The sequence below is a fragment of the Pavona decussata genome, unplaced genomic scaffold (assembly GCF_977016875.1).
Source record: "Pavona decussata unplaced genomic scaffold, jaPavDecu1.1 SCAFFOLD_254, whole genome shotgun sequence".
Taxonomy (NCBI): Eukaryota; Metazoa; Cnidaria; class Anthozoa; order Scleractinia; family Agariciidae; genus Pavona; species Pavona decussata.
This window is the reverse complement of record NW_028145657.1, coordinates 5,587,456-5,605,260: the sequence shown is the minus strand read 5'-3', so window position 1 is coordinate 5,605,260 and position 17,805 is coordinate 5,587,456. Positions and strand designations below refer to the sequence as shown.

The 17,805-nt window shown below is 41.8% G+C and overlaps 1 protein-coding gene and 1 pseudogene across 2 annotated transcripts in view; both read right to left on the bottom strand.

Annotated features, from left to right (window-relative positions):
* Positions 1-7,541, bottom strand: part of LOC146456780 (NLR family CARD domain-containing protein 4-like) — an 81,185-nt pseudogene extending 73,644 nt beyond the window's left edge. Inside the window, exons 1-4 of the transcript XR_014858721.1 lie at positions 7,503-7,541; positions 5,143-5,238; positions 3,495-3,560; positions 94-2,868 (exon numbers count right to left, since the gene is read on the bottom strand). The product of XR_014858721.1 is annotated as an NLR family CARD domain-containing protein 4-like (transcript). The remainder of the gene's footprint in view (positions 1-93; positions 2,869-3,494; positions 3,561-5,142; positions 5,239-7,502) is intronic.
* Positions 7,542-12,089: 4,548 nt separating this feature from the next.
* Positions 12,090-16,971, bottom strand: LOC146456779 (death domain-containing ATP nucleosidase-like). Its single transcript, XM_085092796.1, has 3 exons — positions 16,934-16,971; positions 12,964-13,654; positions 12,090-12,235 (listed from the first exon to the last, which is right to left on the bottom strand). Exons 2-3 carry the CDS (start codon positions 13,643-13,645, stop codon positions 12,090-12,092), a joined length of 828 nt encoding a protein of 275 aa, XP_084948922.1. The 5' UTR covers positions 13,646-13,654; positions 16,934-16,971.
* Positions 16,972-17,805: the final 834 nt, after the last annotated feature.

The window sequence follows — 17,805 nt, the reverse complement described above, 5'->3', positions numbered from 1 at the left end:
CACCTCGGCCCAGTGGATTGTGGGATAGGTCAAGCCACTCCAGCTCCGGCAGATCCTTTAGTGCACGGGCAACAGCTGTGACTTCCTTTTCACCCATCTGTGTATCATTCAGGTGCAGGTGAGTCAGATGAGGCACACTGGGCAAGTGTGTGGCAAGCTCAGTGATCCCCTGACCCAGCGGGTTGCATGATAAAACAAGATTCTTCAACTTTGAAATACTTTGTAGACTACGGGCAACAGCTGTGACTTCCTTTTCACCCATCTGTGTAACCCTCAGGTGCAGTTCAGTCAGATGAGGCACGCTGGGCAAGTGTGTAGCAAGCTCAGTGATCCCCTGACCCAGCGGGTTGCATGATAAATTAAGATTCTTCAACTTTGAAATACTTTCTAAACTACAGGCAACAGCTGTGACTTCCCTTTCACCCATCTGTGTTATGCTCAGGTCCAGCTCAGTCAGATGAGGCACGTTGAACAGGTGTTTAGCAAGCTCAATCACCCCCTGACCCAGCGAGTTGGATGATAAGTTCAGCACTTTTAACTTCCGGACAAATTTAAGAGAGTCGGCAAATAGCCGACACTCTTTATCTCCCATTTTAACCCAAGACAGGTTGAGTTGGGTAAGTTGTGGTAAATGGTGAAGGTTCTCAGCCAAATCACTGACAGCAAGGTGCAAATTATTCAAATGCAAGTTGAGTTCATGAATATTATGAGCCTGGTGAAGTTGCTTGAAAATGTCAGTAGCGGACTTGGCTGTTAAATTAAGACAGCTAAGTTTTAATTGATAAAGACTGTTAGTGAAGGGAATGCATGAGAACAAACTTTCTTTCAGCTGATCATCGCAGGATTCCAGGTTATTAGAAATGTCTATGACTCGAGGTCCATTTACAAAAGGCAATGCGTTAGTTACAACCGTAAGCTCCTGACTTGTTGGACTGTTTAGGTTTATCTCTCTGACAAATGACAGAGAATGGTTCTGTGTCCGGCCAGACGTGCTCACAGTCTCATTGCTATTCATCCGATTCTGCAGGTGATCAACAGGCTTCTGAGGAGGAGACTCTGGTGCTGATGTGAGTGCACGGAGTAGTTCAATACACCGCAGATGTTTATCACCATAATCTCTGTGAATGCGAGTTAAGTAGAAGATCATATGCTCGCCTTCTTTTTGAAGAAAAGAATCATTTACATCCAGATAATAGCACTTTTCTACTTCAGCCGTGGTATCGCCATAACAGGTCACAAGGACAGTTTCCAAATCGCGCAGTAAGGACAACACATTGTCATCAACCTTTTCCTCGTAGCGTGTGCTGAAAAATAAATAACTTGGTTTCGGTAAATCGGAAAATTTCAATGCGTGTTCTCTGGCTAGCAGGGGCAGCTGGTCTTCATCTATCACTATAACACTGTTCGCGCAATGAACAAATCCCGAGAAGATATGTTGTCTGTCTGAGGCCGGACAACACAGTAGACAATGTAAACTGATAATACGAAACTCTCTTTGATCTTCAGACAGGTCTTCAACAGACGGTGTTTCAGTGAAGCTGCACTCTATCAGACCTTCCTTCTCTCCTATTATCCGCAGGTGACTCAATACAGCACTGGTAGCTTCTGATGACAACTCACACACAAATTTCAGAACTTCAACCATCGTCTTGACTTTTTCAAATGAATCAATTTGCGACAAGCAGGTGAGTTCTCCTTCTTTCGCACTCGTCAATTCCTGAACGATGAACCAGGCAGAAAGAAATTCCTAAATAGTCTTATGCAGGAAGAAAACGCCTTGTTCAGGACGACGTGAACTTGAAAGCTTGGAAATTTGAAAGAAACCGACAGACATAAATTTCTCAATGAGAGCGCGAATATCCTCAGGCAGTTTGCTGCGCTTGAAGTAAAGGCAGTCCTCCATAAGAGCATCAAACGCTAGCTTTCCTAACTTTGAGAGGTCTTCTTCGTATTCATCTACACTTGTAAATGTCTGCTCAGGATTTTTAGCTGCCACGTGATCAAACAGGGTGTCAAAAAAACTTTTGTACAGGTCCGCCCGAGAGGTTAAGAGTTCTGGATTTTCTTTGTCCTTCCAAGCTAGACACAGCATCAACAGGAGAAGTGGTATTTTCGCCATATCCCAAAGGTCGCGTTCACTCAAGAATTCAGTAAACTTCCCTACATCATCTTGGTGATGCAGGAACTTGAGTGCAAATTTTTTAATTTGCTCTTTACTGTCAAACCCATTCATCTCAAACTGAGCATGACTTGGTGCTCTTAGCTCTTCCTCCTTTGTCGGCCGGGTCGTCACCAGAACAGTACAATCTGACAGTCGAGCTCCCTTCCAAATCTCATAAACAGGTGATGATTTTTCACCGCTGTACTCGTCATAGCCATCCAAAACAAGCAGGACTTTCTGCTGGTTCTGAAGAATGTATTCATACAATTTATTAATTACCGCCGGGTCATCAACAGACAACAGTTCAGCTTCTTGTAACATGGAGGTGATGTCTTGAATATTGCATATGTCTCTCAGCTTAATTAAAAGGAAAACTTCGAATTTTTTGAGAATTTTCTTGACGCCCCTTGACCAGTCTACAGCAAGCTTCTTTGTAAAGGTGGACTTTCCTATGCCAGGCCTTCCGTACACAAGAATTCGTTTAGGGATGAGATGATGTCTGCACCTCTCAAATATCTCAGTGTAATCTTCGAGCTTCTCCTTTTCTGTTCCAGTAAGTTTTCTGTCATCTCTCAGAAATGATAGCTCCACATACACCTCGTCAATGTCCATGGTGTCGTCTGGGTTCCAAGGAGTAATCATCACCTGGCTCATGGTACTCTTGTAAAATGACTTCAGCTGCTTTCGGCTGCTCTTCAAAAATGTAGCTGCAAATGGGGTTAAATAATAATAATAAAAAAAACCTTAATGTTATACCTTTCCATTACCCCAACCACACGATGCACTTTTTGGGGGAGGAGATGCAGTGTATGTTTTGCACACTGAACCAAGACAACAATACAGTCCAACCTCTCGACACCTCGATAATAAGCACTACCCAAGCCAAATGGAGTTTATTTCTGCATCATGTAAAACACTAACCTTGGCATCAGGCAAAGGACAATATTCAGACAAATCTAAGATAAAGAAAAACAAACCGCCCCAGCAGGTTTATACAAGGATCACATAGCCACAATTACGGTAATGTACAGCCATAACTAACTTCTCCAAACAGTGGGATGTTCAATATTGGTGGCGAATGAGTGGCAAGTAGGCACCACTGGTCACATGTGCCCATATCAGCCGCGCTGAAACAAAACTGTCCAGCTGTTTCACTGTGACGTAAACGCCCTTACATGTAGCTAAGCAAAGATATGCGATTATTCCTCCAGGCACCAGTTTGGACGCTATTCTCAAAACCAATTACGAAAGTCTTGATATTACACAGTGTTTCTCAGTTTATTAGTAAAATAAAAAAAACCTATTTCAGTATTAACAATAATTTGCAAATTACCGTTGGTTGATGGCTTGAAAAACCTTTTCATCTTCGACCATCGACTCTGCTCCCTGGAAGGCGAATCTGTTGACAATATAAAACACTATAGTCACTCTGCAGCCAGTTTTATTGTTTCCATGCATCTATTGTACTGCAACGGGTTTTCTATTTATCATTTATTGCAAAACCTAACATTTGAAACTCTTTATAAGATCACTAGAGATTCTTAAAGGAAACCTCTACTCTCGAAACATATTAACGTTTAATTGTTGAAAATACAATCTACTTTGAAATTTCTTTGGAAAACATGGAAACACTATTTGATTATCGCCTATTTTCGCTTTTTAAATTTCCCGGGCGCTGCCATCTTGGATTTCATGACGTAATACGGTTGCTCAATTGAATTGTTTCGCACAAAAGAACTTCGGCTGAACAACAAAAGCGGCAACCGTTACACATCCTAAAATGCAAAATGGCTGCGCCCAGGAAATTTAAAAGTGGAAGTGTTCGATAATCATATCTAATTTTTAACATACTTGAATGTCACTTCCACGTTTTAGACTAAAATTTACAATTTGGACACTATTTCCAACACTTAGCCGTCAATTTCTTGTCAGAGGGGAGGTTCCCTTTGATACAATCTAACAGAAACTGACTCGAATTACTTAATACATTAAATAGAGGAGATGGTCGATACCCAAAGACTGCTCTTCTTTTGACTGATCCTTGTTTCAAACTATGAATTATGTCCCTGGGATCCAAGAATATAGAATTCTTAGATAATCTATTGATGCTCAGACACCACAAACAGTTTTAAATCGCAGAACACAGTGATGACAGTGCACATAATACTGGGGTCATAGATTATTTGGCTGGTGAATTGACCACATGCCTCAGAAGCAAAAAGAAGTCTTGGACAACTACAACATCTCTAGAGCTACAAAAGTCACCATCAGACAAAATTTCCTGTCCCTTGTAGAGAGACGAGTGTTCACAGGAGGTATTAGAAAAGTAACTGAGTAAGTGAACTGGCGATTGCGGCACGAATCATGCATGGCTTCAAGTAACCATGATCGTGGATTTCTAACAAAGCACAAGTCAAAGACAAACAGAAGAATAAAACACGTGTCATATTGTTATTGAGACATCTGTTTGTCTTTTTGTGCATTATCATGCAACACTTGTTACCGCTTAAAAAGGCCAAGGAAATTAAAGTAAAATTTTTAGTACAGGGCAAGTTTGTCCAAAGTTGCCATTCAACTGGATAAAAAATTACCAACATTTCAGTGTCCACCCAAGATAAATACTTTGCCAATTAACTATCCAAAAATAAAATTCCCTCATTTTTAAGTGACGCTGCAGAATAATTTAGACTCTTCACTGAATTGACACAAACTTCCCCGTCTTTTCTCCAAGTGAAAAATTTGCCTGTCGCAAATAGCATGTTAGTGTTCTATGCTATGTTCGCTCCAAGCCAAACATTCTTCACCTGAAGTCAATTTTGCTTAGCTCCTGCAGGTGACACGGACACTAAAGGCATCATTGGAAGGGTAAAATTCTTTATATCCCCGTAATTTATGAAGTGAACATAAATATCACCTAGCTCCTCCTATGAACCAAGAGTGCATAACCTACTCTAATGTAACTTGTAGGAATTAATTATAACCTGCATGTTCTGAAGCTGTAGAAAAACTTTGCTGAGAGGACTGGGCACTAGAACAGGATGACACTGGAGCTTCTTTACTTGATGCCAAAAGAACATCTAAACAAACAAAATAAAACAGCTTTGTTATGATGTGGAATAAAAAGTGTTCACACTAGTACATGTAGGTTTGGCTGAGGTTTTCATGCTTGTAAGAAATGTATATCTACTTCATAGATTAGAATAAGATTTGCCCCCCACAACTGCTATGGGTTGAAATCAAAGATCCTTTTTTGTCTACCAGTTTTGAACATTAACCTCCACGTTTCTTTCAGTACTCAAGAATTTTGTGTCAACAATGTTTGAGTCACAAGCTGAAAGGTTACAATTTCCTTCTATAATTTCATTTTTGGCTTGCTTAGGTGACTTTCTTGCACCAATTCTGTAATTTAACAACCCCAAGTTCATCCATCTGTTTGCTGGAAAACAGTCCATGAATAAGACATGGGCCAAAATTAAGTTTTCATTACCAGTCTCTCGCATTTTGGTCACTCACATTTTCAACATGGTAAAAATTGCACTTTCTTTTGATTAGCACCTGTGTTTACTTGGTTTTGTCTGCCGGTCGATCAATCTCCAGATTTTTGGTGTTTTGAGGTATTGAGAGGTCTTCTACTTTTGAACTAACAATAAAACATTAATTGTTAGCTAAGACATCCTATGTATCATGTCTCTTGGATTATCTTCTGTTTTCAAATTTTGGTCCATCCTTTTGTAATCCTTTAAACCTTAAGAGTGATCAGCATCACATTTCTCCTTGTGACATCAATATTTATCAGAATCAGAGTGGTCAAGTGAGTTAGGGACACGATCACACAAGATGATGAACAGCCAAAAAACACAGTGAAAAGGACAGCACAACTGCAGCTAAGCAAAAAGCAAATGACTTTTGGACGAGCAATGCCACAAAAACAACTGCAAATGAGCATCACAGAGTATTTCTGCTAGAACTCCTGGGCTGACGCTGTGTCCATCGCACAACAGGAAGTCCTGCTAGCATGCTCAAGGTTAAAGACCGTGCCTCCAGTAATACAGAAGTATTTTTGGCACAGTCCATGACTATGTGGGAAAAGCATAATACTGGAATCTAGAAAGAAAATTTGGGAAATTGGGGCATTTTTTTTAGAGATAATTACTACGAAAACCACCGATGCGTGGAATGGGACCGAATTTTCATATCACCACCCCGGCCACTTTCGTTAACAAATTCCATAAATTCCTGGGGCCAGCGGCAAAAAAAAGTGTCGCTGCTTGGCGCCGTTTCTATTGTACTAGTAGAAAAACACATCGCTGAAATCATTGAAAGATTCGTCTTTAAAATTGCGGGTCCAAGTGGAAAATGGATAAAGACTTTTATGAGTACAGAGGAGGTTAAACGGGCCTTGTTAGCCTTTTACAGGTCCATTTTCCATCGGTCGTGTTGTTTCGGAGTACACGCCGAATAGCTGTATTCGATGTTCCTGCAGCAATGTTACAATGCTCATTCGTATGCTTATACAACTCACCAGCAGTCATTGAAACTCTATCAGTCTTTAGAAATCTTATAAATTTGCTTTACGCCAGCTGCACGCGTTTTTTTGTGATTCCTGTATCGCCTTTTTCTACCACTTCTTTCCAGATTTTCCGCACAGTATGGAATTTGACCCTGTTTCTCACAGCAATGGCTGAGAAATTTCCCGGGAAAAAGCCAGTTACAAAGTCACCGCCATCTTCGACAATATCTTCTACTATTTTTCTTCTCAAATCAAGTTGAAGAGGTCTCCCGTTGATGTAAAATCTACCTCGTTTACTGGTAGCTTCCGCCATTGCAACAAGGGCTCTCGTGTTTGTTTTTACTAGTAAAAAAAAACTACACAAAGTTGCCGCCCACCGCCAGTATCCAGGAATTTGTGGAATTTGTTAACGAAAGTGGGCGGGGATCGAAGTGATACAAAAATTCGGCCCCGTTCCACGCATCGGTGGTTTTCGTAATAGGCAAAAATTATTCAATAATTAAACAGTAAAATACATTAAACAGTGTATGGCATTTTTTTTTTCAAATTAAAGCTTTATTATCTCAGAAAATACATGGTTATACCCCCAATTTTTGTTTTTGAATACCAAGAGCGCTTGCTAAGTTCTGCTTTCACAGCATAGTTTTAAACCACGCAAAAATATCCCTGTATTTATAGGCACCACCCATGGGAAACTCAAGTATCTCAAGATGCACAGAGCGTATGTGCAGTAACAAAAGTAGGCACTGTCCACAACCTTGCATAAATTTCATTTAGCTAGGTTTAAATGTTGATATTAGGTGTTAAAGGGTTAATCAGTATAATCAGTACCTTGATAGTGGGGCCACTGCTTGAAAACATTATGATTACTTAAAATGTTGTGTAACGTTTTATGGTCGTACGTCGGAACGATAGATAGAGAGAGACGCGAGTGCTAGTCAACTCCTAGTTTAATGCAGGCTTCTGTGTTCTCAGAGTTACAATAAATCAATAAAGTACTCTTATACAAACACGCGATATGCGTGGGGTAATCAGGTGTCGATTACACTACTATAATTATCATATCGAGATCACGCAAGTTAGTGTCACAATACAATGTCACAATCCGGTATCGTTACATCTCCCTTTTCTTAAAGTTAAGTGTTCATGACATAATCCTCATGCCAAGCTGGTGGTTTCTTGATACGGGAGGACCTCCGCAGTTGGACAGCAGGCTGGTCGGGATTGATAGCCAATTCTGCGTCTTGACTTGCGCTGGGAGGCTTTGCAGTCTGTGGATGATCGTGCGAAAGATCTTCTTCGACAGAAAGAGGTGGCGGTGTCTCAGCAGTTGTTCTGAGCTGACGCCTGTTGCGACGGTAGGGGCGACCGGCAACTTCCACTTCATACGAGCGGTTTGGAAGGATCTTCACACAACTTCCAAGAGACCATTTAGTTTCACCAGGGAGTTTCATTCTGATCGCTTGACCTGGCTGTAGTGGTGTTAGCGGTTGACTCTTCGAGTTGTACCGCTGCTCTTGTATGGCTTTGCGCTTTGCCAACTTGTCTCCTGTCTGGCTGTCTACTTTTGGCTCCAGCAGTTTGGTGTGGGTTGGCAACAGCGTTCGTGTTCTTCTGCCCATCAGACGTTGGACTGGTGAGGTTCCTAAACCTTCTGACGGGGTGGTTCTCCAGTCTAAAAACGCCAGTAGAGGATCTTTGTTGTCGGCTCGTGCTTTCTTCAGCAGCGCTTTGCAAACTCCAGTTTCACGGCGTTCTCCGCTTTTCCGTTCGACTGAGGATAGCGTGGGCTTGAGGTCTTGTGCTCAAATCTCCACGTCTCGGCGAAATTCGCAAATTCAGACGAGCTGAATTGTGTCCCGTTGTCTGTAACAAGGACTTCCGGAATACCATGTCTGGCAAACTGGACTTTAAGTGCGTGGATCACGCTTGCTGACGTTATTCGTTTCAGTTCCTGTACTTCGAAGTAATTTGACCAGTAGTCCACCATTATCAGGAACTGTTGTGGTCCAAGCTCGAAAATGTCAGCTCCAACTTTGGACCATGGGCGACTGGGCATTTCATGCTGCTGGAGTTCCTCTCGGCATTGCTCTGGCTGGTATGACTGGCAAACGCTGCACTTGGAAACGTAATCTTTGACTTCCGCGTTGATTCTTGGCCAGTAGAGTAGCTCCCGGGCTCTCCTTAGGCATCCACCGATTCCTATGTGCGACCTGTGGATTTCTTTGAGCATATCAGCTCGCAGCGATTGAGGAACAACCAGGCGTTCTCCGCGATAAACCAGTCCACCATCTTCAACTAGCTCGCTTCGGCTGTCGAAGTAAGGTACAAGCTTTGCAGGGCAGTCTTTTCGACATAATGGCCACCCTTTGTGTATCGCACCAATGAGTAGCTGCATCTCTGGGTCATCTGCTGTGACTCGTTTGAACTGTTGTAGTCGGTTGGGCGATACAGAAAGTCCATCTTCATGTTGAACTTCTCGTAAGGCGCGTACTTCACTGCTGTCGTGCTGGGCGTCCTCGGTTGTAAGCCTGTAGGCACGGCTCAGGGCATCTGCAATGAACATTAGACGGCCTTTCTTGTACTGAATGTCCAGAGAATAGTTTTGTAACGCCATGCGCATTCTCTGTAGTCGTTTGGGTGACTGCTGTATAGGCTTCTTGAATACGGCTTGTAGAGGCTCATGGTCAGACTCGACGTGTACGATGTCTCGGCCATATATGTACTGGTCAAACTTGTGACAAGACCATACGATGGCAAGAAGCTCTTTCTCGATCTGGGCGTATCTGGTTTCAGTGTCTGTAAGCGCTCTTGAGGCGTAACACACTGGCTGACCTTTCTGCATGAGGACAGCTCCCAGACCTGTTTCAGATGCGTCGCACTGAATGGTAACTTCTGCATTCACGTTGCAGTACTTGAGTACTGGAGATTCAGTTAGGTACTTCTTCACAGTATTAAACGCGATACTGTGCTGCGTCATCGACTGCCACTCCACGTCTTTATCTTCTAATCTCCGCAACGGCTCTGTCATTTCGCTCAGATGCGGCATGAACTTAGAAAGGTAATTCACCATTCCAAGGAAACGTTTAAGTGCTGTGGCGTCTTCTGGCTCAGGCATGGCAACGATCGCTTCAATCTTCCGGGGGTCGGGTTTGAGTCCCTCGGGAGTGAGCAGGTGCCCCATGAATGGTACGTTTGTCTGAGCACGACTGACTTTCTGTTTGTTCAGTTTCAGGTTCCATTCTCTGCATCTTGTGAAGAATGATCGCTCATTTTGTTCTAAGCTCTTGTAAGCGTCTTCAGTGGTGTCGCCGAAACCAGCGATAACAAAGTCATCAGCAATGACTTCTACGCCTTGAAGCCCCTCCACAAATTCGTGCATGGTTCTTTGCCATACTTCTGGAGCGGAACTGATACCGAAGGGCATGCGAAGCCAACGGTAGCGTCCGAAGGGAGTGTTGAACGTCGTTTTGTAGCTTGACTCGCGGTCTAGTTTCTTCTGCCAGAATCCGTCTTTTGCGTCAACCACTGTAAAAAGCTTAGCTTTGTCAAGTCGAGTAGCGACCTCTTCTATGGTAGGCATCTGGTAGTGCTCTCGCTTGATCGCTTCGTTCAGATCCCTTGGGTCCAAACAAATTCGAATTTTGTTCGGCTTTATTACTGCCAGCATACTTGAGACCCATTCTGTTGGCTCTGTTACTGGTGTGATGACGTTTCGCTGTACTAATTCGTCTAACTTTTCCTTGATTTGTGGGCGTACTGCAACTGGTACTCTCCTCGGGGGGTGAACTTTCGGTTTTACCCTCTCGTCCGTGATAATTTTGTACTCGCCTGGAAGTTCTCCAAGTCCTTCAAACACATCTTTGTATTCTTCAAGGATCGTGTTACTTTCTGGCGATATCGTGAGCGATAATACGTCACAATCAGCTAGCGTGACGATTCCAAGCGCGATACTTGTGTTGAGTGATAGGATAGGCTGATAATCGCCATTTACAACATTAAAAGTCAGAGCTTTCTTTCTGTCCTTATGCCAGACTGGGAGGTTTATCTTTCCGGCGATTTGTTTTCGTTCACCAGTGTAGGAAACGATTGATTTGTTGCATTTCCTTAGCATTTCGACAGTGTCATCTCCGGTGATTGATTTGTACACTTTGAGTGGTAATAAATCGCATTCGGATCCAGTGTCCACTTGAAAACGGACTACATTTCCGGCCTGCCGTCGGTTTACGTGCAAATTTACAAGGGCTTTGTTCGCACGACTAGGCTGTTCTCCAACGGTGCAAATTTCATATTGATCAGGTCCATTATCTAATTGCACGGTAGCAACAGTTTTGCTTCGCCAAAGCGATTGGTAGTGGTTCATGTTGCCACATCGGTGACATTTCTGACCAAATGCCGGACATTTTTGCTTTGCGTGTGACGTTCCACATCTGCCGCAATTACCACGCGATGTTTGTTTTTGATGTTTGCTGTTTGCTGCACGCGATGGCATCGACGGTCTGTTGTTTTTCGAGCGACCCTGTTTTAACGCATTGACGTTTGCGCTTGCACCCATCAGCTTCACTTGGTGCTCCGTTTGTTCGGCTGCTTTGATAATCGACGGCTTTTTGCAGTGTCAAATCATTGCATCGAAGCAGTCTCTCACGCATCTTGTCGTCTCGAATTCCTAAAACGATCCTGTCACGCAAAATCTCCTCTGGGGTAATGTCCTCGTGTTGGCAGTTTTTAGCGATTGTTCTTAACTCTGTAAGATACGCTGCGATATTCTCGCCAGGCTCTTGCTTGCGATTGTTAAATCGGTAGCGTTCGTAGATAACCTGTGTTCGCGGTTCGCAGTATGCGTCAAACTTTGCTAGCACGTGTTCTATTTTGGTTTCGTCTTCGTCCTCTCCCCATTCAAAGGCATCGAAGGCTTTCGTGGCATCTTCTCCAATAACTGACAAGAGCGTAGAAACTCTTACCAGTGGCTCCTGTTTAGAAATTCCTGTGGCGATTTCATATCGTGACCAGACTTTCCTCCACGCTTTCCAATTTGTGGCTACGTTGTCGTCCATGACAAGCGCTTTTGGCGGTGGCAAGTTTGCAGGAGGCATGAATATTTGTGCAGGCGGAGCGGGCAAGATTTCTGGAGCTTCTTCAGATGTCCCTCCTGCCGGCATCGTGGTTCAGGTTCTGTCTGACACCATGTAACGTTTTATGGTCGTACGTCGGAACGATAGATAGAGAGAGACGCGAGTGCTAGTCAACTCCTAGTTTAATGCAGGCTTCTGTGTTCTCAGAGTTACAATAAATCAATAAAGTACTCTTATACAAACACGCGATATGCGTGGGGTAATCAGGTGTCGATTACACTACTATAATTATCATATCGAGATCACGCAAGTTAGTGTCACAATACAATGTCACAATCCGGTATCGTTACATGTTGGTGACAACAGAAGCAGCCATAGCACTGGCAAAACAACTCCACTTCTCTGTCATAGACTCATTGTCATCTGCATAATTTGATATCCCTTTCACCACAAGCCATTCAATCTGAACATCAAATGCTGCTGTGAAAAGACCTGCAAATGAAAAAAAAATGATTCACTTTGAAAATGCCAAGAAGCGCTTGTAAGTGAATGAGAAGTCACAGGCATACGCTGCAATGTCTGACATTTTGTCTAAGATTATTCAAATTCAGCTGAAATGTATTCCTATTTTAAGACAGATTGGAATGATAATACAAAACCTAGACCATTAAGGGAATAAGAATCACACTCGTATCTTTTTGCATACCAGTCAAATGCTCTACATCTGAGCTACTGAGAGATTGACTCATGGCAACATGGGCCATTTACCAAGTTCACATGCGACACATGCAGAGCTGTAGGCATACTCTTGTGATGAGTGATGTTGAAAGCACCAGTACTAGCTCACACGGTGATAAATAGAGAAAGAGAGTGAATATTGAGCTAGGCATTAAAAAGACCAAGAAATGTGTAATGTTCATCATGTCACAAGCATGACACAGAAAAAAAATCTAATCCCCTTGACGGAATGTAATGTATGAAGCTAGCAATAGCCGAACTTGTTGGCATACAAATAAGTAAACAACCTAGCTCACCACAAGTACCTGAAACTCAGTACATGGTTAGAGAATTAGACTGGTGAATGGAAGTTAAGGTCATGCATGGGTTTGATTCCTGTTAGACTGACATCTCAAGATTTTCTCTTTGTCCCATCCATGCTAATGATGACTTGATGATTACCTTAACATCGATCTTTGTCAATTCTTTAAACATGTTCTCACCTTCACCTTCCATCTCTACAGCAGTTGCATCAGGGTAGGAATCTGCCAGTTGTTTGCGCCGCCATTCAGAACAGACTTGCTCTGGACCACTTAAAAACTCCCCATCACAACGCACTCTGACTTCTCGAGCTTGTGGGTCCTTCAGAGGTGGCACCCAACCATTAGCTGCATGCTTGATGACATCAAGAAAGCGTCTGCTCACATAGCTTCTCATGCCCGTTGATTGTTCTCTTAACTTTGCAGAAACAACAACATCTCCCAAGTTTGTTCTCTCAGGATTCAGACCACTGCATGTTCCAACTGAAATGACAGCTTTGGGTCGTAACACTGTGGCGGCATTCTTTACAGTAATCAAAGAACTGCCAGGTCCACTGGAACCTTCAGAGCACCGCATTAATGCTATGGTCACTTTCTCCTTTTGTCTCTCGTCCACATCCTCAAAGAAAACATACCCAAGGCCATCAAAACACCATTTGAAAGGATTGTGCAACTGCTTATAACAAGCTAGGAACTCACAATCCTTCACAGTCAGTAAAAGTACATCAACAGCTAAATGCGTATCATTTGGGTATTTTGTTGCTGCTTGAACATCTTTCATTGAGGGTAAATCAACAATCAGCTGAGGTGGGGAACCAGTTTCATCTTTTGAACTGGTATCAGGGCTCTTGCTGGTTTCTGACATGTCTGTAAACTGAGGTAATAAAAAGAACACAAACCAATTATTACAACATAATAATTATTACAACTGTACTGCAGATCGAGGGCTATCTAATTTAACAAACTTACTTGTATGGATTAAGTGAAAGTATTGAGTGTATGACTTAATGTTGGCAAATTAGACGCTTTCCTGTGATAATAGTTAATTAATGTAGATCGAGAAATGGACATAAAAACCAGGAAGACAAGACAATGCATAACTTGATGGCAAAAATTAAGAACAATAATAAAAATATTATATGTATGGCAATGTTGTAATTTCCTCACAGGCCGAGGGGGAGAACCACGACAATGGTGATAATAATGATGATATGACAATGATGATAATGATGATAATAGCTACATGTAGCTGCATAACAATGACTTGGGATAAAACAGTACATGCATGGCAGTTAAAATTATTTTAAAATAATTGATTATACACCTGGCCTGGTGGCACTGTCAATATCGATCCTTGACTTTAGCGATTGTATGATAATTTACTATTAATATACAGTAGAACCCCGGTAACACTGAACACTGACGTAGAAAGTAAGGATAATTTTTCAAACCTAATGTACTGACTTAAACACTAGAATGACATCGGATGTCAAAACGTCAGCTAATACAGTCAGTCACCTTTGCAATAATTGCCAAACAAATAAGTTGTCAACTCATATGCAAATATACTCCTGTAAATGCAATTGCCATGCGTTAACTGCAAAAGGTCTAAGAGTTTTATGCACCTTTAAACAGTGGTGGGAGCACCACAGCTACAGTCAAGACACCAGTTATCGAAGTCAGTGAATCCAACATGCTTATTTACAGTTCTACCCTAAAGCCACCTCAGTCAGATCCATTCAGCCAAGGAAGTGAATTTATGTCTCAGCCTATATTTATTTATTTATTCATTTATTTATTTATTTATTTATTTATCTATTTATTAACTAATTATTAATAATTTATTTATTTATTTATATAGATTGGGGGACAAAACACATGGAGAATCAACAATAGGACACAAGGTATATATACCTGCCAACTCTCACGTCTGCGGGTTGAAAATTTCGATCTCACGCCGGCTCACGCATGAGGGCGAATTTCTTCTCCTTGAAAAATGTGAGTTGTTTCCGTCTTGATTGACACAATTTCCAAAAATTTGTTAACCCAGACCCATGTAAGGAACGAAAACCATGTAATGACAATACCTTTCTCGTGATCTCTGATTTTTGAAGGTGAAAAGCACTGGGAGCGAGGTCGCGTTTATACGCATCCTAAGTCTTGGACTGGGAAATGCGAGGGCTGTTTCCGTTTTTGGACATCTTCGGACAACTTCGGACTTCTTCGAGAATCTTTGGAAATGATCGTGTCACCTTTAAAAAATCCCAGCACTCCAAGGATAACAATCTCATGCTTATATCTCAGAAAAAGTTGGCAGGTATACACAAGGTCCCTTACAAGGGTCGACCTCCAAAGGTCAGTGGACGTAACAGAAAACAGAGTAGATACAGGCATAGACAGGCATACAAAATACAACGATCTACAGAAGCGAACAGCATATTATTTATATATATTAAGGAGAAGACAAAAATACAAACAGAAGCAAGTTTGACAATAAAATAAATTAAACACAGTGGTGGGTAAATAATGAGCGCGTATGCAGCGAAGGGGAAAGGTCTAACAAGAACAGACAGAGTGGGTGCTAGGGCAGCGGTACAGAGGGCAGATTATGAGCCATGTACGGATGTTATTAACGTCATAAATTTATGTTCTGCAGTTTATCAAAGAGGAGGGCTTTCAGCTGGAACTTGAAGACAGATGTAGATTACTGGTAGTTTTCCGTGTTGTGTATTTAGTTCATAGTACAATTTTACCTACTCACATGCTTGAACTTTAAGACACTACATTACTATAAAAGATGTGGAACACTATCCCAGAGCATTATCCTGGCCATATTTGTATGAACAAAAACATGAAGTAGGGGTCTAGCAACAATTTACATGTAGTTTACCCAGCCACTCTCCCTTTCCCTTTGGAGGAGGATTTTTATGTAAGTTATTAAACTGGGGATCACTCCTTGTGGTTTGATTAAGCTCCTGGCATTGCTCGTATCTTGCCATCTTAATTATACCTTTGCCTTTATCAGGTCCAATCTAGCCTGTATGACGCTGGAGACATAAGAAAGGCTCTACCAATACACTTTTCCTACTTTATGATATTGGGGAGGTAAATCACAGAGGCTTATAGTTTGTTTGGTGTGTATAGCCCAAAGTCAAATTAAACTGCCATAGGGATGTGTGCCCGCCCTGATTCTGCCATCTTGTTGTCTGTTTACTTTGTCTTAAAATTATAAAGGACTGTTATCCAGCTACATGCCATTCCAATACTCAGGATGTGTGGAATAGTGACATTAATTCCTTTTACCGATACCTGGCATGGTAGTTTTCAAGTGCAAAGTTGTTCAATGTTTTCATAGAATTTATATATTGACACTTTTAATTAAAATCTAGCATTCACAGCTAATAAAAATCGACTTCTGTTGAGCAACATTAATCACTTGAGACACTTCTCAGAGCCAGTAAGTTCTGGACCTTTGGGAAACAGATCCCACATATAAAAAAAGGAACTAGAAAATTAAATATTTTGATCTTAAACTGGGTCCAAAAGTTCCAAAGAGTACACCCCTTCCCCACCCCCTTCGGGATTTATGGTAAGATCATAGTATCCACGGCTCAGAAACTTACGTTTAATTAAATAAGAGCTAGATTTCGCCGACTTTGCAACCACTAACAGTCTCCCCTGACATCAGGAATGAAGACGAGAAGAATAAGAATTGAAGAGCACTGGTCTATAAACGTTTGAAATCGAAAGTAGATCGGCCGATGGATGTTGAGTACTAGCAGGTACTAGCTATAGTGCATCTCAGATTTGGACTCGACGGCTGGTTGAAATTGTAAGCTTATTACTTGTTTTAATTTAACTTCATTACTGGTAAAACCTCCCAGCTTACAGATTACTTTTTTCCTTAATTAGTACCGATAATAACTTTGATTCTTTCCCAAGCAAGTGCGTTGAAATGATGAATGCATTATTAGCTAAAGCTCAGATAACTTTAGCTTTCCCCAGCTTATTCATACCTCGCTTTGCAGTTAGACTGAGTTAGAACATCGTTGGTTTCGAATTCGTTGAGATTCAGTCTTGTACAGGTGTCGACATAAACAGTGAAAAATGAGTGGTTTCTCTTACAAAACAGACCAGAAGCTTTCAAACTTACATCAATGCAGAATAAAGGAATGGAAGCTCACAAACCGATAAGCTTTGACTTCCTGCTTCTTCGATTCTTCCTGCTAAAGAATGCTTTCTACGTCAGTCGTGTGACAGCCAAATATGGTAAAACTTTGGTGTCTCCTACTATCACCTCAGGCGACTCATTTTGACAGCCTTGATGAGTTTTCCTCGATCTGCAAATTTGCATTAAACAACGTTTATATTGGATATCTGCGGCACCGACGGTTTAAAGCTGACCTGCATGGAAAATCTCTTACCAAAGAAGAGAGCTTGCTCACGTGCTAAATCAAGCACACCGGTCACGACAATATAAATGGAAATTGAAGTCACGCAAAAGAATATCACGCAATTGAAAGCCTCCGTCGCATACAGATGCTCCTTTGGTTCGTCACGCAATCTTTTCTCCCCAAAGGGAACGAGAGAGGAAAGATTACGTGACAAGTCAAAAGAGTGTCTGCGAGGAAGGCTACGCATTTGAAGGTCAATGTTCAGTTTTTATGTCTGTTCGAAGGATGTTCTAAATCATCAAAGCTTATCAAGCTGTGTTCACTTTGATCTAAGCTGAAAATTTAAGTTCCAAAAAGTTTTCGGGAAGGAAATCCTCGAATTTGCGAGCTGTCGCACCCAGGCTATGGCTGACTTCATTTCGCTTTTTAGCACTGACAACATATTTACCTTAACGAAAACGGAAGGACTTATTTTTCCAATTTTACAAGATTTTGGCATTCGATTTTCTATAAACCTAAATCAGAATTTCTGAGGCGATTGAGTCATTCCAAGCAGATATCTACTCAAATGAACCGCTGCCTTGGTGAAAATTAGCAACAAGAGTCATAAATGGCCCTTGTTAACAGTTGC

Coding starts and splice junctions, on each gene's coding strand:
- LOC146456779 (XM_085092796.1), bottom strand. CDS start 13,645: ATGTCAGAAACCAGCAAGAGCCCTGATACCAGTTCAAAAGATGAAACT. Junction 12,236..12,963: donor TGTAGAGATGGAAGGTGAAG/GTGAGAACATGT, acceptor TTTCATTTGCAG/GTCTTTTCACAGCAGCATTT.